General features: G+C 33.6%; 1 protein-coding gene across 1 annotated transcript in view; it reads left to right on the forward strand.

The window, feature by feature from the left end:
• Positions 1-26,042, forward strand: part of BANK1 (B cell scaffold protein with ankyrin repeats 1) — a 400,016-nt gene that overhangs the window by 186,693 nt on the left and 187,281 nt on the right. The window contains exon 7 of the mRNA XM_051965591.1: positions 20,075-20,271. Within this exon, the coding sequence (XP_051821551.1) occupies positions 20,075-20,271 (197 nt within the window). The remainder of the gene's footprint in view (positions 1-20,074; positions 20,272-26,042) is intronic.

A 26,042-nucleotide genomic window follows, 5' to 3' on the forward strand; every position in this document is an offset into this window, starting at 1 on the left:
TAATTGTTTTGGTATGTTAACCAGAGAAGCAATATAGCATTGTGGTTAAAGAGTTTGTCTCAGGAACAGAAAGTCAAGTCAAATCAGCAAATATATATTAAGCACCTATTATGTGCCACTGAAAAACAAACAGAACTTTCTATTTTGTCCTCTAAGTAATGGGTAGCCCTGGCATACTTCATATAGGAGGTTGATAGATATGCACTTTAGGAAGATCAATAATAATTAAGTGAACCATGAAGAGAGACTTGAGGAAGGGAGAACAACCAGCAGGAAGAATATGGCTTCAGATCCTACTTCTGACATTCTGGCTGTGGAAACCTGGGCAAATTAGAGTACCAAAAAATTCTTTCAGACTGTTTAGTTGCAGAGCAGGGACTGATCTGCATTATTGGAGTTGGTTCCCTCATTGGAAGTTCCTTATATTGATAGAATTATAGTTAATTACAAGAAGAACATAAAAAGAAATAACTAGATCTAAAAGTAAATTGTTATTTTGAAGGCTTGCATTTTACTGCCTGAGGGCGAAGTCTGCCCCTTTTCTTAGGTCAGGTGCATTTCAGATTAAGAGCAAGCATAAAAAGTTTACTTTAAAAAAAAAAAAACAAAGAGTATACCATTCCCTGAATTTGTTAGATAGCTAATAAGGAAGGTTATATCTTCATTTAATAGTTTTCTTTCTCTAAAGCAACAAAACAATGTGGGAAAGAAGGATACATGAGAAATGTTTAAGTGAAAGCATCCATTTATCTCTATGTCATTACAGACTAGATAACTAATAGAAAAAGAGAAAGGAAAAGGTTGAATAGAAGAATGACAAAAGTACAAGTAAATTTCCTTCCAGACTCTCCAAAGTCACAAGTAGTACATCTAATCACCTTCTGTCTTTTTAACTCAATCTGGCATAGTGAGGGTACGACCCCAGTAATAAGCCAGCACCGCTTGGCAGGTCTTCCTCACCTTCTGTTGCTGTGAGATAACACTGATGTCTCTTCCTGATAACTGAGGGACAGAATTCTAAGTCAAAGTAGCCAAAACCTAGGGACAGTGCAATTCTTTTAAGACACATATTGAGTCAACCTTTATACCCATCATCTGTATCTGAATAAACATTCTGTATTAAATTATTTCATTGATAAGTAAGCTAGAAATGAAAAATAGTATTATGATGATAATAATTATAACATTGTGACACAAAATAGCTTTGCTAAAAGTCTGTATGAATATTTTAAAATGTGTTTAATTTTGTTGCTCTGCCTAAATGCTATGGGATAATTTGTCTTCTTAACTCTATGTAGAGCTGATTCTCTTATATCATTGACCATTTCATCTATCAAACAATCATTCACTTAACAAATTTTGGGTCCTCTTGTTTTATTGTTCAATAATTAAGGACATTTAATTTTCAACAATGGGCCACATATTTCCTATTTCACAATTAATTAAAAGATGGGTTCATATGAGATACCCTTGTGCTTATTATTGTTGCTTGATTATGAAAATGCTTTTGATTGGATATAATGCCACCTTATAAGCTCTTTTACAATATATCCATCCCAATATATTAGCAAGAGTGCTTAAGATTTATTAGAAAGTGTAACAACAAAAGTAACTCTGTTCAATGATATTCTAATAATAAATATAAAGTAAAGCATAAAATAGGAAGATATATACCCATAAAAGATGTTTGCCACAATAATAAAGATCTTATATACAGTAAAAATTGGAGAAGTCCTTGCGGCTAGTGAAGTCTTTCTCTATTTCTCTTAGCAGATGATATTGTGCTCATTGCATCAATATCTAGAACACTGTAAAGCCTTCTAGAAGAGATCTATAATCACTCAAATAAATTTTGACCTGTTCATTCAACTAGGAAACACCAAGTAGATGAAGAACATATATTACTAAGATTTTAACATACATTTTGAATGCATGGCTTAATGAATTTATTCAATATTAGGTATCGATAGGTCAGACAATACAGATGCCCCTGTGGAGTATTCACCCAATACCAGATGAACGTGATAGATATTTCCATCATGTTGGACAGACCCCAATGACAGATTTTGGGGAGAAAGTGAATAAAAGGTCTTACAGCATATATATCTTTGTTGAGATTTACATCATTGGTGAGACCCTGCATCTTTGTGATGACAGATCTATTTGAGTATATGAGTTTGGGTGTTGTGGAAAGAAAGTTAGATTTTGAATCAGAGTTTTAATTCAAATTCTGCCTCTGATGCTTGTTGTTGGGGTGACCTTGAACAGGCCACTTAAGAATTGTGGGTCTCAGATTCTTCATTTTTAGGATGAGTTATTTGGAAATTGCTAAGTACTTTGATATCAAAACTTTGATATCAAAAAAAAAAAACCTTTAATATCACTCTTTTTTCTGTGTCTTCAGCAAATGTGAGTAAAGCACCTACAAGAGCTATTGCCAGGATGCATCTTTACTTCCAGGGTTTACTTCCAGGGGTAATGGCTGCTAAAATAGTCTTGAAAAGCCAGGCTAAATAGTTTTTATCTTATTCTTTAAATAGTAGAGAGCCACTGAAACTTTTTTAAATTAGGAAAGTTCATGTCCAAGTCTATGCATTTATTTTAGCTGCTATGTAGAGAATGTATTATACAAAATGTATAGTGTGATTAGTTGGGAAGTGAGTGGTGTAGTCAATCATTTTGCTATTTAACCAAACCATTAAAGAGGGAAATAAGAGAATAAGCATTATAGAACCTACTATGTTCCAGGGACTATGTTAAATAAGCAGTTTTTACAAATATTATCATTTGATCTTTTCAAAAACTCTGGGAGGTGGGTGTTATTATTATCCCCATTTTACAGTTGAGAAAGTTAAGACGTAGAAAGCTTTAGTGACTTTTCAAAAGTGCACATGGCAAGAAAGTGTATGCTAAATTTGAAATGCGGTCTTCATGATTCCAAGTGCAGTACTCTATCCCCACTAGGCTGCCACTCATTTAAAAAAAGCCAGTGATGGACTCAAAATGAGCTTTCTAGGCACCTAGTTGTTAGTTTGTATTTATTTTGGCAAAGTATTAAGCCACAAATCTCTTTCGTTGATATTATTTCCACTCATACTGCTCTATTATAGTATTTTGAAGTTCTACTAGATTGAATTCAACATGGTGTGTCTCCTTTCCCTTCTTTCCCAAATTTGTAGTGGCATAAAAGGCAGAGTCATAGGGAGCAACTAAATTGTCAGTCACAAAATAAAATATATAAGAACCACCATAGTAGACTAATTAAGTAAGCTTAAGATCACTGTCATGTCTAACTCTTTGTTACTGACTCCTCCTGACTCCATTTGGGATTGTCTCAGGAAAGATACTGGAGTAGCTTGCTATTTCCTACTCCAGCTCATATAACAAATAAAAAAACTAAGGTAAACGGGGTTGTGACTTTTCCAGAGTCATACAGTTGGTACATTTCTGAGGTCAGGTTTGAAGGCAGGAAATTGAGTCTTTTTGACATGATACCTGGCACTCTAGCTACTTATCCAACTACCTGCCCAACTATTAGCTCTCCTAAATAGAAGATGTAAGTACTCTTAAAATTATATAATGCTTCAAGTCTTGCAGAGCACCTTGTATGTCATAGGTATGCACCCTATTCTTCCAACAATAAGGAATGCTTTGAGGCACTGAATTTCAGAGTTGGAATAACTTAACCATAGTTAAAGAGTTTCCAATTAAACTCATGACCTTGCTGCCTTGGAGGCTTTTACCATTTTGCTGTTTGTGCAGGTGTCAAATATATACAAATGAAATGGATTTACATAAGCATACATTTGGGGCATATTTCACTATTATCTGGACAGTTTTCTGGTAGTTGTAAAAGCTGACATTTTCTCATCTGAAGGCAGAACACTTCCTACATGCCTCGGGCACCGACTGATAACCAGACAGATTTGCCAACATGCTGCATAAGAATGAAAAACAAGAGGCTCTGTCCTCAGCTTTTTTTCCATTCTTTGCATCAATTTTTTTTCCCACTTTGAAAGCTACTTTTTATGGTAACAAGTTTGGAAGATAGGCTTTAACCATCAACAGCATAATAGAGTAGTTGGGAACCATGTCATCTAGACAGTCCCCTCTGTCTCTCTAAAACTCAGTGGCTTATTCAAAGTCCACTTACTTCAGAAAGAAGCAGAGTTCTAATTAAGATGCAGAAGTTTCTAATACAGTCTTCTACGAGCTTAGAGCTATTAGATTCAAGGAAGGGAAGCTGGGTTCAAATTCTCACTCTGATATTCATTACTTATGTAGTCTTCATTACATTTCATGCTTCTTTTTCCCCCTCAATAGCATTCCAATTATATACAAAGATAGTTTTAATATTTGTTTCTGTAAGATTTTTTGCGTTCCATTTGTTTTCTCCCTCCTTCTGAATGCATGCCCCCTCATCCCTCATTGTTCACTAAGACAGCAAGCAATCTGATATAGGTAATGCATGTAAAAACATGTTAAATGTATTTTCATATTAGTCATATTGTGAAAGCAAAATTAGAACAAAAGGGAAAACAAAACCAAAATATATAAACAAAAACAAAACATATAAAAATGAAAAAAGCAAAAATAGTATGCTTTGATCTGCATTTAGGCTCCATAGTTCTATAGATGTGAGTGTCATTTTTCATCAGAAGTTTATTTGAATTGTTTCAGAACACAGTATTATTGGGAAGAGCTAAGTCTATCATAATTCATTATCTCAAAATGTTGCTGTTACTATGTGCAGTGTTCTCCGGGTTCTACTCACTTCACTCAGTATCAGTACATATAAGACTTACCAGGTTTTTTCTGAAATCTGACAATTCATCATTTCTTATAGAAGATTAGTATTCTATTACATTCCTGTACTACTATTTGTTCAGCCATTCTCCAATTAATGGACAGAGTCTCCATTTCCAATTTTTCGGTACCACATAAAGAGGTGGTACACATATTTTATATATGTGAGCTAGTTTCCCTTTTTGTGAACTTTTTTGCTTTAATTGTATTTTTTCAAATTTTCAATAATATTTTAATTTCCCAAATACATGTAAAATAGTTTTTAACATTCACTTTCATAAGACTTTGTGTTTCAAGATTTTCTTTCCTTCCTTACTTTCACTCTCCCTAAGACAGCAAGAAATCTAAATTAAATATGTGCAATTCTTATAGATATATTTCCATATTTGCTATGTTGTAAAAGAAAAATGAGACCCAAAGGGAAAAAAATGAAAAAGAAAAAAACAAATAAAACAAAAAAAAAATGAAAATACTGTGCTTTAATTCACATTCAGTCTTTATCGTTTTCTTTCTGTATGTGAATGATACTTTCCATTGAAAGCCTATTGGAATTATCTTGATTCACCACATTGCTGAGAAGAGTCAAGTCCATCACACTCCATCATCATATAATTTTGTTGTTACTATGTAAAATGTTCTCTGAGCTCTGCTCAGTTCACTCAGCATCAGTTCATGCAAGTCTTTCTTTTTTTTTTCTGAAATCAGCCTGTAGCAGACTTCTTTTCTATTTTTTATAATAACTTTTTGTTTTCTCAAATGCATGCAAAGATAATTTTCAATATTGATCGTTGCAAAAACCTTACATTCTAAATTATGAACTCTTTGTGATATAGACCCAGTAGTAGTATTTCTAGATCAAAGGGTATGCACACTGTTACAGCTGTTTGGCATAGTTCCAATTTTTTTTTTTCAGAATGGTTGGATTAGTTCACAACTCCATGAACCAATTAGTGTACCAATTTCCCCATAATATCCTCCCAATATTTTTTCTGTCATCTTTTCTAATTTGAGAAGTATGATGTGATACCTCAGAGTTATTTTAATTTTGCATTTCTTTAATCAATAATGATTTAGAGTATTTTAATATGACTATAGATAACTTTAATTCCTTCATCTGAAAAATGCCTTATTGATATCATTTGACCATTTATCAATTGCTAAATGATTTTTATAAATTTGACTAAATTTTCTATATATTTTAGAAATAAAACCTTTATCAGAAACACTGGCTATAAAAATATTTCTAATCTTTCTGCTTCTCTTCTAATCTTCATGTAAAAACATTTTGATTTAATGTAATCAAAATTACTTATTTTGCATTTCATAATGTTCTCTATTTCTTGTTTGTTTATAAATTCCTCCCTTCTCCAAAGATGTGACAGATAAACCATTCCTTGATCTCCTAATATGATTATAATAATACTCTTTTTGTATAAATCATGAACCCATTCCAACCTTATCTTGGTATAGAATGTGAAATGTTGGTCAGTATCTAGTTACTGCTATATTATTTTCCACTTTTCTCAGCCTTTTTCTCAAATAGTGGTTTCTTATCCCAGAAGCTGGAGTCTTTGAGTTTATCAAACAATAAATTACTAGAGTCATTGACTATTGTGTCTTGTGAACCTAACTTATTCTCCTGATCAACTACTCTGTTTCTTAGCCAGTACCAAATGACTTTAATAATCACTGCATTATAATACAATTTTAGGTCTCTTATGAGTAGGGCACCTTCCTTTGCACTTTTTAAATTAATGTCCTTTATATTTTTGTTGAATTTTGTTATTATTTTTCCAGCTCTATAAAATGTTTTTTGGAAGTTTGAGTATGACAGTGAATAACTAGATTGAATTAATTAGAATGGTCTTTTTATATTAGTTCAGCCTGTCTCTAAAGAATTGATATTTTTCCAGTTGTTTAAATTTGACTTTATTTTTGTGAAAAGTGTTTTATAATTGCATTCATAGGGTTCCTGGGTTTGTCCTCAAAGGTAGATTCCCAAATATTTTATATTCTCTGCAGTTATTTTAAATGGAATTTTTCTTCCTATCTCTTGCTTGCTGAGAAGATTTATGTGGCCTCATTTTGTACCCTGCTACTTTGCTAATGTTGTTCATTGTTTCAAGTAGTTTTTAGTTGATTCTCTAGTATTCTCACATTCAATTATGATTGTTAATTATGTATTTCCCTTTGTTCTATTTTTCTGTTTGTATTTTTCTCTCTCCTCTCATCCTGCGCCCATTCACCAGTGTTTTGCTTCTGACTCACACTTCCCTCAGTCTGACTTCCCTTCTATCAGCTCATCCCTTTTCTTCCCCTTTTCCTCCTACTTCCCTGAATGATAAAATAAATTTCTATATCCAGCTAAATGTGTATGTTATTCCTTCTTTGTGCCAAAGCTGATGAGAGTAAAATTCAAATGTTTTTCCCTTCCCTTCCCCCCCTCTATAATAGGTCTTTTGCATCTCTTCCTGTAATATAATTTACCCTATTCTCCCTGTCACCTTTTTCTCTTCCCAATATGATCCTTTTTTTTTAACTCTTAATATTTTTGTATCATTATATTAAAGTCAACTTATACTTTCCCTTTTGTCTATATATACTCCTTCTAGCTGCCCTAATGGAAATATAATAGCCTAGAGTTACAAATATCTTCTCGTGTAGGCATTTAAACAGTTTAATCTTACTGAATAGGGGACTTCCGGTTAAGATGGCGGAGAGGAGGCACACAGCTGCATAAGCTCCACGCTTTCTCTCACTATCCATTTCATTACAAGCCTCTGAATTAATGCTTGACTGAAAAAAAACCCACAAATAGTTACCAAGAGAAGCCATCCTTGAGATTCGCCAAGAAAGGTTTGTCTTTACTGGAGGGCTGGGACGGTTTTAGATCGGGCGCAGGCGGCGGGCAGCGGCAGTGAGAGCACGGGAGCAGACTGGAGAGGGGCTGGGGAGTGATCGCAGCCGTCTCTGCGGGGAGAGCTTCGCTACAGGTTTGGATACTTTGCTCTGGCAGCAAGTCAGCAGCCCAGCAGAGAAGCTAAAAACACCGGGGCTGAAGAACACAACCCCAAACAGCTGGAGTCTCTCGGGACCTGGCCGCCCCCTCCTTCCCCCCCACAGTGACTCAGCATGCTCTGGGATCTCAGAGCGCACGCGCAACACAGTCCTGCTAGTGCCTCACTGCTGCCCCCCCCCCCCAGTCTGTAGAGGAAGCTCGATAACATACCCAGCCCCTCCCCCAAAGAAAGACTCCAGTTTTTTCTGTTTTTCTTTGGTAGTTTGTCTCTGATTATTAGACAGAATGAGCAAGAAGCTGAAGAGGACTTTAACCCTTGACAGCTTCTATACAGATAGAGAGCAGACTCTAAATTCTGAGGAGACTAAAAACAGACTGTCTCCAGGTGAATCCCCAAAGGAGGAGATCATCTGTTCCTCAGCACAGATGAAACTCATAGAAGTGATTAAAAAGGCTCTCACAAGGGAGCTAGAAGAAAAATGGGGAAAGCAGAGTGAGGCTTGGCAAAAGGAGAGGGAAGCTTGGCAAAAGAGCCTGGAGAAAGTTAAAGAGAGAGTGGATAAAAAAGTAAAATCCTTGAAAAATAGGATTAGTGAACTGGAAACAGAAAACAGCTCTCTAAAAAACAAAATTGGTGAAATGGAAAAAAATTCCACAGAACAAAAGAACTCAATTGGACAATTAGAAAAAGATTTTAAAAAAGTGAGTGAAGAAAATACTTCACTGAAAATCAGAATTGAACAAGTGGAATTGAATGACTCGAGGAGACAAGAAGAATCAATCAAGCAAATCCAAAAAAATCAAACAATGGAGAAAAATGTGAAATACCTTCTGGGGAAGACAACAGACCTGGAAAACAGATCCAGGAGAGACAATCTGAGAATCATTGGACTTCCAGAAAAACATGATGAAAAAAAGAGCCTGGACACTATTTTCCAGGAAATTATCAAAGAGAACTGCCCAGAAGTCATAGGAACAGAGGAAAAAATAAACATTGAAAGGATTCATCGATCACCCACTGAAAGGGATCCTAAAATCAAAACACCAAGGAATATAGTGGCCAAATGCCAGAACCCTCAGATGAAGGAAAAAATATTGCAAGCGGCTAGAAAAACCCAATTCAAGTATCAAGGAGCCACAATAAGGATCACCCAGGATCTGGCAGCATCCACATTAAAAGATCGAAGGGCCTGGAATATGATATTCCAAAAGGCTAAGGAACTTGGTATGCAACCAAAAATAACTTACCCAGCGAGAATGAGCATCTTTTTCCAGGGAAGAAGATGGACATTCAACGAAGTAAGCGAATTTCATCTATTTCTGATGAAAAAACCAGAACTTAACAAAAAGTTTGATCTACAAATATAGAACTCAAGAGAAACCTAAAAAGGTAAAGATTAATCTTGGGAACTATATTTTGACTATATAGATGTATAAAGAATACATGTATACCTTGTTCTAGAAATTGATGTGGAAAGGACATTGTATCAGAAAAAGGGTAAAGTGGGGGTAGTACATCTCATGAAGAGGCATAGGAAACCTATTATATCTGAGAGAAAGAATGGAGAGGGATGAATATAGTGGGTATCTTACTGCCTTCAGAATAGGCTTTAAGTGAAAAATCTTAAGACATATTCAATCTATGATGAAACTTCTCCCACCTCATTGAAAAGTGAGAAGGGAAAAGTGAAAAGGGAAGGAATAAGCTAAGTGGAAGGGATTATGGGAACTGGGAGGGAAAGGGGTAAGATAGGGGGAGGAACTCTAAGGCGGGAGGAGGGATACTAAAAAGGGAGGGCTGTGAGAAGCAAGTGGTGCTCACAAGCTTAATACTGGGAAGGGGGGGAAAGGAGAAAGAAGGGAGAAAAGCATAAACCGGGGTTAACAAGATGGCAAGTAATACAGAATTGGTCATTCTAACCATAAACGTGAACGGGGTAAACTCCCCCATAAAGAGGAAGCGGTTAGCAGAATGGATTAAAAGCCAGAATCCTACAATATGTTGTTTACAGGAAACACACCTGAAGCAAGGAGATACATGCAGGTTAAAGGTAAAAGGTTGGAGCAAAATCTACTATGCTTCAGGTGAAGTCAAAAAAGCAGGAGTAGCCATCCTGATCTCAGATCAAGCTAAAGCAAAAATTGATCTAATTAAAAGAGATAAGGAAGGGCACTATATCTTGCTAAAGGGCAGCATGGATAATGAAGCACTATCTATATTAAACATATATGCACCAAGTGGGGTAGCATCTAAATTCTTAAAAGAGAAACTAAGAGAGCTGCAAGAAGAAATAGACAGTAAAACTATAATAGTGGGAGATCTTAACCTTGCACTCTCAGAATTAGATAAATCAAACCACAAAATAAATAAGAAAGAAGTCAAAGAGGTAAATAGAATACTAGAAAAGTTAGATATGATAGATCTCTGGAGAAAATGTAATGGAGACAGAAAGGAATACACTTTCTTTTCAGCAGTTCATGGAACCTATACAAAAATTGACCATATATTAGGACATAAAAACCTCAAACTCAAATGCAGTAAGGCAGAAATAGTAAATGCATCCTTTTCAGACCACGATGCAATGAAAATTACATTCAACAAAAAACCAGGGGGAAGTAGACCAAAAAATAATTGGAAACTAAATAATCTCATACTAAAGAATGATTGGGTGAAACAGCAAATCATAGACATAATTAATAACTTCACCCAAGAAAACGATAATAATGAGACATCATACCAAAATGTATGGGATGCAGCCAAAGCGGTAATAAGGGGAAATTTCATATCTCTAGAGGCCTATTTGCATAAAATAGAGAAAGAGAAGGTCAATGAATTGGGTTTGCAACTAAAAATGCTAGAAAAGGAACAAATTAAAAACCCCCAGTCAAACACTAAACTTGAAATTCTAAAAATAAAAGGTGAGATCAATAAAATTGAAAGTAAAGAAACTATTGAATTGATTAATAAAACTAAGAGTTGGTTCTATGAAAAAACCAACAAAATAGACAAACCCTTAGTAAATCTGATTAAAAAAAGGAAAGAGGAAAATCAAATTGTTAGTCTTAAAAATGAAAAGGGAGAACTCACCACTAATGAAGAGGAAATTAGAGCAATAATTAGGAGTTACTTTGCCGAAGTTTATGCCAATAAATTCGACAACTTAAATGAAATAGAAAAATACCTCCAAAAATATAGCTTGCCCAAACTAACAGAGGAAGAAGTAAATATCCTAAACAGTCCCATCTCAGAAAATGAAATAGAACAAACTATCAATCAACTCCCTAAGAAAAAATCCCCAGGACCAGATGGATTTACATGTGAATTCTACCAAACATTTAAAGAACAATTAACTCCAATGTTATATAAACTATTTGAAAAAATAGGGATTGAAGGAGTCCTACCAAACTCCTTTTATGACACAGACATGGTACTGATACCTAAACCAGGTAGGCTGAAAATAGAGAAAGAAAATTATAGACCAATCTCCCTAATGAATATTGATGCTAAAATCTTAAATAAAATATTAGCAAAAAGATTACAGAAAATCGTCACCAGATTAATACACTATGACCAAGTAGGATTTATACCAGGAATGCAGGGCTGGTTCAATATTAGGAAAACTATTAGCATAATTGACTATATCAATAACCAAACAAACAAAAACCATATGATCATCTCAATAGATGCAGAAAAAGCATTTGATAAAATCCAACATCCATTCCTAATAACAACACTTGAGAGCATAGGAATAAATGGACTTTTCCTTAAAATAGTCAGGAGCATATATTTAAAACCATCAGTAAGCATCATATGCAATGGGGAAAAACTGGAACCTTTCCCAGTAAGATCTGGAGTGAAGCAAGGTTGCCCACTATCACCATTATTATTTAATATTGTATTAGAAACACTAGCCTCGGCAATAAGAGTCGAGAAAGATATTAAAGGAATTAGAGTAGGCAATGAGGAAACCAAACTATCACTCTTTGCAGATGATATGATGGTATACCTAGAGAACCCCAGAGATTCTACTAAAAAGCTATTGGAAATAATTCATAATTTTAGCAAAGTAGCTGGCTACAAAATAAATCCCCATAAATCCTCAGCATTTTTATACATCACCAACAAAACCCAACAGCAAGAGATACAAAGAGAAATTCCATTCAGAATAACTGTTGATACCATAAAATATTTGGGAATCTATCTACCAAAGGAAAGTCAGGAATTATATGAGCAAAATTATAAAAAAGTCTCCACACAAATAAAGTCAGACTTAAATAATTGGAAAAATATTAAGTGCTCTTGGATCGGCCGAGCGAACATAATAAAGATGACAATACTCCCTAAACTAATCTATTTATTTAGTGCTATACCAATCAGACTTCCAAGAAAATATTTTATTGATCTAGAAAAAATAACAACAAAATTCATATGGAACAATAAAAAGTCGAGAATCTCAAGGGAATTAATGAAAAAAAAAATCAAATGAAGGTGGCCTAGCTGTACCTGATCTAAAATTATATTATAAAGCAGCAGTCACCAAAACCATTTGGTATTGGCTAAGAAATAGATTAGTGGATCAGTGGAAAAGGCTAGGTTCACAAGACAGAATAGTCAATTATAGCAATCTAGTGTTTGACAAACCCAAAGCCCCTAACTTCTGGGAAAAGAATTCATTATTTGATAAAAACTGCTGGTTTAATTGGAAATTAGTATGGCAGAAATTAGGCATGGACCCACACTTAACACCATATACCAAGATAAGATCAAAATGGGTCTATGACCTAGGCATAAAGAATGAGATTATAAATAAATTAGAGGAACATAGAATAGTTTATCTCTCAGACTTGTGGAGGAGAAAGAAATTTGTGACCAAAGATGAACTAGAGACCATTACTGATCACAAAATAGAAAATTTCGATTATATCAAATTAAAAAGCCTTTGTACAAATAAAACTAATGCAAACAAGATTAGAAGGGAAGCAACAAACTGGGAAAACATTTTCACAGTTAAAGGTTCTGATAAAGGCCTCATTTCCAAAATATATAGCGAACTGACTCAAATTTATAAGAAATCAAGCCATTCTCCAATTGATAAATGGTCAAAGGATATGAACAGACAATTTTCAGAGGATGAAATTGAAACTATTACCACTCATATGAAAGAGTGTTCCAAATCATTATTGATCAGAGAAATGCAAATTAAGACAACTCTGAGATACCACTACACACCTGTCAGATTGGCTAAGATGACAGGAAAAAATAATGATGAATGTTGGAGGGGATGCGGGAAAACTGGGACACTAATGCATTGTTGGTGGAGTTGTGAACAAATCCAACCATTCTGGAGAGCAATCTGGAATTATGCCCAAAAAATTATCAAATTGTGCATACCCTTTGATCCAGCAGTGTTTCTATTGGGCTTATAACCCTAAGAAATACTAAAGAAGGGAAAGGGACCTCTATGTGCCAAAATGTTTGTAGCAGCCCTGTTTGTAGTGGCTAGAAACTGGAAAATGAATGGATGCCCATCAATTGGAGAATGGCTGGGTAAATTGTGGTATATGAATGTTATGGAATATTATTGTTCTGTAAGAAATGACCAGCAGGATGAATACAGAGAGGACTGGCGAGACTTACATGAACTGATGCTAAGTGAAATGAGCAGAACCAGGAGATCATTATACACTTCGACAACGATATTGTATGAGGACATATTTTGATGGAAGTGGACTTCTTTGACAAAGAGACCTGAGTTTCAATTGATAAATGACGGACAAAAGCAGCTACACCCAAAGAAAGAACACTGGGAAACGAATGTGAACTATCTGCATTTTTGTTTTTCTTCCCGGGTTATTTATACCTTCTGAATCCAATTCTCCCTATGCAACAAGAGAACTGTTCGGTTCTGCAAACATATATTGTATCTAGGATATACTGCAACATATCCAACATATAAAGGACTGCTTGCCATCTAGGGGAGGGGGTGGAGGGAGGGAGGGAAAAAAAAATTGGAACAGAAACGAGTGTCAATATAAAGTAATTATTAAATAAAAATTAAATTAAAAAAAATCTTACTGAATAATATGTTTTGTTTTATTTTCCCTTTTCTGTTTGCCTTTTTATGTTTTTCTTTTAGTGTATTTGAAGATTGGATTTTTGTCTTCAGCTCTGTTCCTTTCATCAGTAAAATTTGAAAGTCCCCTAATTTGTTGAATGTCCATTACACCTCCCTCAAGGAATATGCTCAGTTTTGCTAGGTAGTTGATGCTTGGTTCTAATCTAAGCCCTTTGCCTTCTGGGATATCATATTTCATTGCTTCGAATCCTTTGATCAAGAAGCTGCTAAATTCTGAGTAATCCTGACTTTTGCTCCTTGGTATTTAAATTGTTTCTTTCTAGCTGTTTGCAATAGTTTCTCCATCACATGATAATTCTGGAATTTCACTATTATATTCCTTTCTTTCAAGAAGTAATTGGTGGATTCTTTCAATTACTATTTTGCCATCTCTTTCTAGGATATCAGGGCAGCTTTCTTTGATAATTTTTTTATGTTTATATATATATATATATATATATATATATATATATATATATATACACACACACACACATATATATATATATATATATATAAATTTATTTATTTTTAATTTAAGTTTTTTATTTACAAAACATATGCATGGGTAATTTTTCAACATTGGCCCTTCGAAAGCCTTCTATTGCAAATTTTCCCTTCCTCCCCCTCACCTCCTTCCCTAAATGGCAGGGAATCCAATATATGTTATATATGTTAAAATATATGTTAAATCCAATATATGTATACATATTTATAGAGTTAGCTTGCTGCACAAGAAAAAATGAATCAAGAAGGAAAAAAAAAAAACCTGGGAAAGAAAATAAAACTCAAGCAAACAACAACAGAAAGAGTAAGAATGCTATGTTGTAGTTCACACTCAACTCCTATGATTCTCTCTTTAGGTGTAGATGTCTCTCTTCACTAAACAATTGGAATTGGTTTGAATCATCTCATTGCTGAAGAGAGCCACTTCCATCAGAATTCATCATCATAAAGTCTTGTTGTTGCCGTGTATAATGATCTCCTGGTTCTGCTCATTTCACTCAGCTTCATTTCATATAAGCCTCTCCAGGCCTCTCTGAAATCATCCTGCTGGTCGTTTCTTACAGAACAATAATATTCCATAACATTCATATACTATAACTTGTTCAGCCATCTTCAATTGATGGGCAACCACTCAGTTTCCAGTTTCTTGCCACTACAAAGAGGCTGCCACAAACATTTTTTGCACATGTGGATCCCTTTCCCTCCTTTATGATCCTTGATAATTTCTTGAAAGAGATTGTCCAGATTCATTTTTTAGCCATGGCTTTCAGGTATTCTAATAATTCTTAAATTCTTTCTCCTGCATCTATTTTCCAAGTCAGTTTTTTGCTCAATACAGGATTTTTCATTTTCTTCTATTTTTTCATTATTTTGATTGATTTGTGTTGTCTCATAGAGTTATTAGCTTCTCAATTCTAATTTTTAATGATTTTTTTTCTTCAATTAACTTTTTATCTCTTTTTCCACTTGACCAAGTTTAAAGAAATTGTTTTTTTCAGGGCATTTTCCCCCATTTGGCCAATTTTATTTTTAAAGGATTTGTTGTTTTCAGTCAATTTATGTACTTCCTTTTCGAAACTGTTAACTCTTTTATTTCCACAATTCTCCTGCATTACTTGCATTTTTCCCAATTTTTATTCTATCTTTCTTACTTGATTTTAAAATCCATTTTTATCTCTTCCAAGAGAACTTTTTGAACTTTGGATCAAGTCATATTCCCTTTGAGGCTTCATATATAGGCATTTTGCCATTGTTATCCTCTTTTGAGTTTGTTTTCTGATCTTCTCTGTCACTCTATCTATCTATCTCACTTCTCTATCACTTCTCTATTATTATCACACTATATAAATATATATTTCTATGGTCAAGGATGGGTCTGATGTGCTGATGTTTACCCATTTTTCTGAGATGGCCTGGCCTAGACATGCCTGTTTTGCTAAGGATTTGGGATTCATAATTTGTCTTCTATACTTGGGTTGGAGGCTTCACAGCTGGCCTTTTTTGCTACCGGCCTGCTAAGCTAAGACCAAAGTACCTCTGCTACTGATCTATGCTGTGGCTAAGAGCCTCTTGCAAGATTACCTTCATAGTTCCTGTACTGCTCTACACTTTCATTGACCCAAGTGATACAGAATTTTTATAAAGGCATTATAAGTTATTTTAAGCTTGAAAATTGTTTCACTCCATCTTTTTGTTGGTTCTGTCACTCCAGAGTCCATGAGAGGCTTTATTTAGCATTGTTTCTAAGGGAAACTGGAGAGCTCAAGCACTTTCATGATTTTGTCCCTCTCATTTGTCTTTTATAAGATTCAATTTCTTCAGTAATAAAATGTAATCTTACAATTATAAACATAGAATTTGAAAAAACATAAGATGACATCTTGTCCAACACTGTAACTTTACACACAAAGAAATAGAGATTGTAACTTTCAAAAGGTAAGATGATGATAAGGTGGAATTTGAATAAAGGACCTCTGACTCTATAACTAATCTTTCCACTGTAAATCCTCCTTTCAATTACTTATCTTAATGGAGTTGTTATAAAGCTTAAAACCAGGGAAGCATTTTCAGAAAAAAAACAACAACAACAACAACTTTCCAAATTAGATTGGTCTAGAGAAAGGTCTAGAATGCAGGCATTCTAAAAATTATATCATCAACAACAGTTGTAGAAACATGGAAATCCTTAATCTGAAAAAAACTAAATGAAAGACATGAAAACAATCTTAAAATATCCAAAGCATTATTGAAGAAATAATAAGATTTTAGAATTGGAAGGGAATCTCCTCTCTCTTTATGTTTATCCAGTCTTACTTATTTTATAGGCAAGGAAACTAAGTCTATTAGTGGAATTTTTATTTGACCAGGGTACACAAATGGCAAATCCAGGATACACATGTATACTAGTACTAAATTAAATTCTTTTTCTATAACACACTAATGTTTTGTCTCAGAAATAGGAGTAAAATCAATGAATAGAATTTACAAGGAAGAAGATTTTAATCTAACATTAAAAAACTATTTTATTTTTATTGGGCTATAGAACATATGATTTCAATGATAGGTAGAACTATTTTTAAATTAATCTTAATTGTTTCACTGAGAGATTAAGTGATCTTCCCAGGGTCACAAAGCCAGTATGTGTCAGAAGAACTTATTCATTCATAGATTCTTGGGAATTTTCTTCTTCAATAATAGAAGCTCGGTTGTTTCCAGACAGTTTTTCTACTTCCTGATTCCAATAATCATTGATTAAGAACACTGATGACAGAATCTTAACTTCAATGAATTCAGAAACAAGGAAGTTATGATTAGGGCTTTGTTGCTTGAAAGTAGCCAACTTCCTCTGGGAAAGGTCAGCAGCATTAGGAAACACATGAGTAACTAAGCCTCTGGATTCATCAACTCTGACACATTAGAAACACTTTTTTGATCTTCCAGATTTTGTTGCCTCTTCTAACCATGATACAGTTAGTTCTGAACTTTTGGTCTCCTGTGTGCCAGGAACGGAAGTAAGAAATCCTCTGCCCCAAATGAAATTCTAGGTCTGATCCAAAATAAATTTGTGAGAGACCTGAAATTTCTCTGCCCAACATGCTATGAGTGACAACTCAGAAAGAATAAGAAATTATTCTTTCATAACTACTGGCCATTTAAAATATAGCAGAATCATTCTTTTATGATCCAGGATGCAAGAGTAAAAGAACAATAAATTATTTTTAAGCTTAAGCCTTAGAAAGGCATTTTTGTTTTGGATTCTAGTCATATGTATTTTATTTTATGAATATTTAAAAATATTCTGGACTCTGAAGAGTCCATAGACTTCATCAGACGATAAAAGAGCCCATGACAAAAAAATATTAAATGCCTCTCAATCTAAGAATATTAATTCCTTGGTGTGGTATCTATTTCCATTAATGGAGGAAGTTTTCAAACAAAGGAATTCTCTTAAGAACCAGAGGAAACCTTAAAAGACATTTTATAGAAATCCTTCATTTTCTAATAAGGAATTGAAACCAAGAGACATTGAATGACTTTCCCAACATCACATGGAAGCAGATAACTTTTAAAACTAGCAAATAATTAGAATTAGACTCAAAGTCTCTGTTCAAGCGCAGTTCATCAAATCTAGTACCCATGATCTTTTCTGAGCTTTTCAGTAGCTCTCTTGATTTCCTCCTCTCTTAGATAGATAGATAGATAGATAGATAGATAGATAGATAGATAAATGAATAGAGAAATATTTGGTGAGGTAATTGGAGCTAAATGATTTGCCTAAGGTCATATAGCTAGTAACTGTCAGATTGGAACTCAGGTCCTCCTAACTTTAGAGCTGATGCTCTATCTATTGTGCTATGTGGCTGCCCCCATATTGGTTTGCATTTAATTATATGTTTATATGTTGTACCCTCCAGAAAAATTTAAGCTTCTTGAGGTCCAAGGCAATTTTGTATTTATCCCCCTAGTGCCCAGCATAGTCCTTAAAATTATCTTTTAAAAAATTGATCTGAGATTTCTTTAGTATAAGGAGCTTCTGATAAGAAAATTTTGCTTCAAATGCAGATGGGCATCTTTGCAGTTTATTGGCTTAGAGAATTGCTAGAGAAACTTGTCCAAGATCTCACACCAACCAGACAGAGGTCAGAGATAGAAGTTAATCCAGATCTTTCTGATGCTTATAGCAGCTTTCTACCAATTATAGTACACTGCATCTCAGTTAAGAAATAGTAGGTGATTAAGAGATTTTTTTTTATTTGTTCAGGAATAGAATGGAAATTTTCTTTATTTGAATTGTGATTGTATAATTTTGATTTATAAGAATAGCTAGTATTTACTTTAGATTTATGTAGTTTGCAATAGTTGTTCAATCATCAGTCATGTCTGACTCTCCATGACACCATTTAAGGTTTTCTTGGTAAATATACCATAGTGATTTGCTGTTTACTTCTGTAACTCATTTTTACAGATTAGAAACTGAGGCAAACAGAGTAAAGGGTCTTGCCCAGGCTCATACAGCTAGTAAGTGTCTGAGGCCAGATTTGAATTCATCTTCTTGACTTCAGTCCAGGTACAGTCTCTCCCTTGCATCACTTAATTACCCAATAATTTCCAAAGTCCTTTACAAATATTTATATCATTTTATCTGTATAACAACTTTTTTTCAGATAAAAAACTGAGGCAGAAATTTAGTGCATTATCTATTATTAGGGTATACAGCTAGCACAGTGTTTGTAGCTGGATTTAAACTCATAGCTTTCTGATTCCAGATTCATTATTGTATCTACTGAGCTACCATACACAGACATACACACAGATACACATACACATATGCCTGTTCCATATATAAATTTGGATGTTCTGTATACATATATGTATGTGTACACATATATGTGTTCATATGTAATTGTGTTTTAAATACATGCGTGCATATGTAACTCTTCAAGTCATAAAAGATCTGATCATGGTGATACATAAAATTGTTATCTCCTGCAGGCTTGGACTGTAGTGTTTTAGTCACTTTCTGAAGTGATGGTACTGAGAGATAAGGATGAAAAATATTAAAAATCAGATAGGGTTTAGATTGTTAATACTTTGAACCAGTATTAAGAAACATAATTCAAGAACCTTATCCATATTAGTTGTCACATTTCTACATGACACCAGTTGCGAAGATATGGAGGAAAAAATGAATAAAGAAGTTGGTGTAATTGACTTGCTGGGATAGGGAAATGGAGCAGAGATTTCCTGTCAGACTGTGAAGAATAGACTATGGGTATATCACATATACACATATGTATGTGTATGTAAATATGTATATACACACACATATATTCATGCATGCTGGTATGTATGTTTGCTAATATTCATATTTGGACCAGGTGTGTGACTTCATTTGTATGTGAAATTGCAGGTAAGGAAATTTCTATTGATATTGCTCTGCATTTAGGGAACCCTGTGAGTTTATATGTTTTTCCTCCAGTCACATTGGCAGTATGTTCCAGGAGCCAGACTTCAATTCAGTCTCCTTAATTTTGAGGCCAGCCCTTTATTCACTATTCCATAGTCTCTCATATATTTGTTATATGAATTTTCAATGGTATTAAATTGCTTTATTTTCTATTTACAGATAAACAATTTCAAGAACTTCCAACCCTTCTCCATTGTGCAGCAAAGTTTGGCTTAAAGAATTTGGCTGTCCATTTACTTCAGTGTTCAGGTGCAAGCTGGGCATCAAAAGCTGCAAATATAGAAGGAGCAAACCCTGCACATATTGCTGAAAGTCAAGGTCACAAGGAACTCAAGAGAATCTTTGAAGAATTTTCAGTAAGTTACAAATGGGCCCAAACATTTTATATGTGTTTGTATACTGTCCTTATATGAAAATGTCACTATTTATCCATTTTCACTAGGATTCTGGATTATTTCCCAGTAAAAGCGATTGATTAAAATGATCAGTTCAGACTTTCTTATTTTTACCCAGTTTCACAATTAACCAAAAACCTTTGTCAGTTAAGTTTAGCAACATAGTAAATAGTTAATCTTTATTGTCACCTTATTTAAAACAACAACAACAAAAACCTCTGAATTCCCTCCATATCATATAACCTGCTTGTAAGAGGTAACAAAATTAATCCAGTAATTGTTATCATTTGCCTACTATAAATTGTTGCTGGATTAATACAAACGATTAGAATATGCATGCAAAACACAATAAAAGTTTTTTTTTTAATCTGGTATGTAAAAATAAATGGGCTGATTAGTGAAAAAAGAAAGATAGAAAGAAAGAAAGAAAGAAAGAAAGAAAGAAAGAAAGAAAGAAAGAAAGAAAGAAAGAAAGAAAGAAAGAAAGAAAGAAAGAAAGAAAGAAAGAAAGAAAAAGAAAGAGAAGAAGGGAGGGAGGAAGGGAGGGAGGAAGGGAGGGAGGAAGGGAGGACGACAGTTAATAAAGAGTTAATTCATAATGATTCTTCTGTTATTGTTTCCAATGATCTCCCACATAAGATTCAGTCTGCAGTCAGCCTCAGTCTATATCTAACCCAAATCCTGCAGTTTTCCCTTTTAAAAGAAAATGGATGAATAGTGTTGTGAAGAGAAATAAGAGAAATTAAAAAAAAATACTTCACTTGGCAACTTGAAATTTCTGAAATGTAAAAGCATTCTTAAATACAACTGTGTGACATACTAACCTTTACTTCCAAATTTTTCTTCCTTTTACCAATAAATCAGTGGGAGTTAATTGAAATAATGCAGAGGAGTTGTTTTCCTCAAAGTTCTTCAACTTCCCCCAACCCTAAAAAATAAGAAATTATGTGGCAAATATAGAGTAATTAAATATTAATTCCCAACATAAGACTGAAACACCTTTACTGCATGAGTTAAAAAAAAAAGAAACCTCATGAGATAATATCTGAGAACTGACAGAATCCCTCTTCAAAAACCTCCATTCCCTAACCAACTATGTACAGTAGCTGCACAAGTCACTAGCAAACTCATAGCCCTGTGCTTCACAATCTGGCAGTGTCCCTGCACCATTGTCCATTGACAATAAATCAACTGCACCAACTCTTTGTCACCTTTCCAAGGAAAATCTTTGAGTACTACCTACATTTCTCTGTAACTGGTTTCATGTTTAATGATAATGTCAACATGGATAAGGTTCTTGGGTTCGGTTTCTTCATATTGGTGAAAGATTAAACATATTAACAGATAAAGCAGTGTCAATGCTCTGATTCTTAATATCTTTTCATCCCTTATTATCACTCTACTTCTATCACTTCAGAAGTTGGGGGTAACAAAAGACTACTGCCCAGGACTGAAGGCATTTTATAGCTTCATGGATGCCTTTTATTACCATCATCAGAATACTGGCCAAAATTATATTGATAATCCTACCTCTACTTAATAAGTAGCCCTCCACTATTTAACAATAGTCTAACCTATTTGAGACTATTTAGCAATAGTCTTAGCCAGCTTTCTAAATCCTTCCTGTATACTCTTTTATAACTTTTATATTCTAGGGATGCAAACTTCACAGCTGAAAAATTGTATGCTGGTGCCAGTTGAATAACATTGCTTTTCTGAATGACTATGACTACAGGTTGTTAGGCTCTACTAAAACAAGATTCTTTAACATATTTTTGCCATGTTAGTTGGACAGCTGAAGAATTTGAACAATTATCTGATGTCAGCAAATGACTGCAGCTGTAGCAAAGGATGGCCATAACAGCCAATGTCATAGCTTCTCAATTATCTATCTATAAATAATTATGGCTGCAGTCATGTTTTTTTTGGTTGTTGTTGTTGTTATGTTTTGCTTTCTATAACGAAAAAAAAAATTAAAGAAGAAAAAGTCCAAATTTTTCAAGTGGAGAATTAATAGAAATGTACTGTCATTTTATAATAAGCCATAGAAAATGTTAGCAAATTAATTTATTTGAAGACATTTTCTCATTAAGAGCCATTCCCTATTTTGGTAAATGGCATAATATTTAAATGTGAATAAAATATTTCCTTATTGGTAACACATTTGCATATTGTGTACTTTTTCCTAGTGTTTATAATTAGATTGTTCAAGTGAAACATAAATATTCAAAGTTTACATGAAAAATTAACCAAAACAGGTAAAATTTATCAAAACAGTAATTAAAATTAATTAAATCAGCTTTAAAAACAGGTAATTTCTTCACTGTTTAGAAATTGGAATCTACTAATGACTCACATCTCTATACAATAAAAATAATGAAATATAATATTTATTCAATTTGGCTATGTCAAAATAAAGTTAGAAAATAAACCTTGTGAAAGATATCCAGAAAAATTGAGTTGGTTTCAGTTGGAGAAGAAGGATCTGTCCTAGTTTAACGTGTGTTTGGAAGATACTTTATCTGAGGACAGCTTTACTTTTTTAAGATACATTTTATTTTCCAGACTCAAATGCTATTAAAAAAAATGACAAATAAAAAAGAAGTTGGGTTTTATATTCTTTCACTGAGTCAAGTATGTGACTGAATATTATTTTCTGTTATATAAAACTGTCTACAAGATCCTGACAGTTCCCCCCAATGTGTTCATTAAGACACACTCAATGGAGGAATAGACCATTCTCAAAAATATTACAGAGAAGAGAAAGCAGATATATGGGTTGTTTGTTGCCAGAATCACCTTGGCTGCATAAGCACAGAGGGAAGCCCTATCAATGATCTTTTCTATTCTTTTGGAGTCTTCCTTTGGTGAAAAATTAAGGCCTGAGTGTTTTAAAATGTTGTACCTCCATTAATATGTCTGTGGGGGGGGGAGGGGGGAGCGCACATATTTGCTTAAGTGCAATGCTTTATCTAGGTGCATCTTGCTTAATAACATTATCACTTCTCATCAAGAGCTGAAATAGTTTATTCCCACTTTGATAGTTCTTAATGTATGTTTTGCTTGTATGTGTGTGTATTTGCATGTGAGAGAGAGAGTTTTCCTAATTAGATTATATTTTAAACTCACATTTCCACTGGATTATCTGTCTCTTCATTTATTAAGGGAATTAAAAAATTAAAATGTTTTCTAGACCTCTTAGCTTCTGTTGCATAGCAGTCATCTGCTTCACCAGTTAAACTAAAGCACCTTAAATAATGATGAAAGGAGCTCTTCCAATTACTTTATTTGCTTTTCTGAGAGAATCTCTAAGCTGCTTTTCCATTTAGCGGGACAATTTTTTAAATCTTAAATAATTTATTCCATTACATATTCTTTCCTTGGTAATTGCATTCATTTATGTTTCTGTTGTTTAGATGGAGTTTGTCAAAATTCATCTGAGGTCAAAATTCTGCCTGCCCATGAACTAAGAATGACTTCAAATTTGTTAAACATAATAAAATATAGCAATCATTCTTAGGTTAAAAATAGGCAGTAAAAGGATTTGCTAACCCCTAGTTTAAAGTGTTTGAAAATTTAGTTATCATTCTCACTTTCAGGTTGTTGTTTTTAGAGTTTTTTTTTTTTTAAGATCTTTTGTTCAGTCTTGATCTTTTGATAATTAGGCCCAGATTTACAAGGTACATATTTGGAGATAAATCTAGTAAGTCCTTTGGAAAGAAGGATATATGTTTTCATTCCTTTTCTTGTATATAAGGTATCCAGTTGTTGTTGATAGTGGAGATATTAAAAGTAACAATCATTTAATTTATATATACATAAATATACATATATACACTATATACATATATAAGTACATTGACATATATATATACATATATATAGGTATGTGGATTAAGAGAGAGAAGGTACTTAGCATCCTCTATTTACTTCATCTTTTCTGCCAATTTCCACCTCACAATTCAAAGGAATGTAGATTGCATAAACTAGGAAGGAGATACTATTTTTTATTTTTGTGTTTCTTTGACCAAAGATATTTTTTTAATCACCCAAGTGGAAAATCTTTCAGTGATAAATAAGCTTCTCTGCACTTGACAATTGAGATTCTTTAATTACAGACATAAAGTCTATCGCCAAGCTTATATTCAAAATATTTCTAGCTGTTGACCATTCAAAAGTTTACATGCCTTGGAATTGTCTTAAAGAGTAAAGAACATCTCCATGCCCTGCTGAGTCAACAGAATGGAGAAAAACTACTTAGATAAGAAATCAAGGAATCTTCCTATGAATGTTCTGAAACTGGTTACCAAGCTCTAGGAGTTGTGTTCTAAAGATTTAAAGAAAAATTTAACTAGCTATATTTTAGTGGCATGAAATAGATGTAACCAAATATGAATCTAGATAATCTAATATCACTATTTTAATTATTAAACATATAAACAATGCATGTTTATATTATGTACATATTAAAAACATAAAATAATAATTTATATTTGTTTGATACTTTGAGGATTGAAAAGCACTTGGAGAAACTGTTGAAAAGTATATTCTTGTTCCAGGGTAACAGTTTCAAAAAGAAATGTTTAACTAAAAAGCAGCTTACTGGATGGAACTGGTGGCCAGTTGGTGCTGGTTACTGCTTTGCCACTAACTAGACATGTGAATTTGAACTAGTCCCTTAATCTCTTTGAGTCTCAATTTCCTTACCTGTAAAATTATTTCAAAAGTTCCTACTGAACTGTATCTATGAACAAATTTGGAATCAAGATTTTCATTATTACTTTTACCTGAAATGAAAAGTTGTAGGGAAATTCAAACTTGACTCTGGCTTCAGAGATTCTCTGCAAATCTAGACAATAGATGGATGAAATATTCATAAACAATTGAAAAAAGTTAATTTAAAAAATATTAGTTTCTTTTGTCCTTCTCTCCAAGTTGTTTAAATTATTTATTGTCAAAAATGATTATGTTAATACTTAAAATAGCCTTTGTAAATTGGTATATATTGTTGTTGACCTAAATGTGATACCAAAAGTTTTGAAAGATTTCTTTTATGTTTTTAAATCCAAAGCAAGACCTTTATCTCAGATTTCCTTGCTTACCACTTAGTGTCACCAAAACAAAATTCCAAAAGATATTCAGTTGAAATAAAAATGCCTAATTGTAAAAATTCCATAAGAAAAAAACAAGGATTTTAATTATACCTAGAGTATAAGATCTTTGAGGGCAGGCAGATGTTAGGCAAGTCAGAGCCTTGCACATAAAAGAATAAATGATTATTGAAATGAATCTTAGAGCTGCAAAAGTTATTTTACTATCCTCTTTGTTGACTATAAATGATCTTTAAAGAGTGGTTTTATCATGTGCCAAGTAGATAATTTTTCTTTCGATGACCCAGTTTGCTATTGTTTGACCTACCTATGAGGAATGCCTGTAATTCCTATGTTCTTAGGGGAAGCATTTTTAAATGTGTGTGACTATTGCCCTCTGGTGGCTAGCTGACAGAAAATGGAACCCAAATGCTGTTGATAATGGATGGGTGGGTTGGGAATGAGGAGGAATTTGGCCAATAGACTAAAAAAAGAAGGCTAAAGTATTCCTAGGAAAAATACCTTGGTTCTTATAATGATTCCATTGTTTGTTGAACAAGATTTGTATTTAAATAGTCAGTCTGCATCGATCTTTCTCTTCTCTATATCTTCCATTTTCTGTCATTATTGCACAATCAGCAT

The sequence above is a fragment of the Antechinus flavipes genome, chromosome 6 (genome assembly GCF_016432865.1).
Source record: "Antechinus flavipes isolate AdamAnt ecotype Samford, QLD, Australia chromosome 6, AdamAnt_v2, whole genome shotgun sequence".
In the NCBI taxonomy this organism is placed as follows: Eukaryota; Metazoa; Chordata; class Mammalia; order Dasyuromorphia; family Dasyuridae; genus Antechinus; species Antechinus flavipes.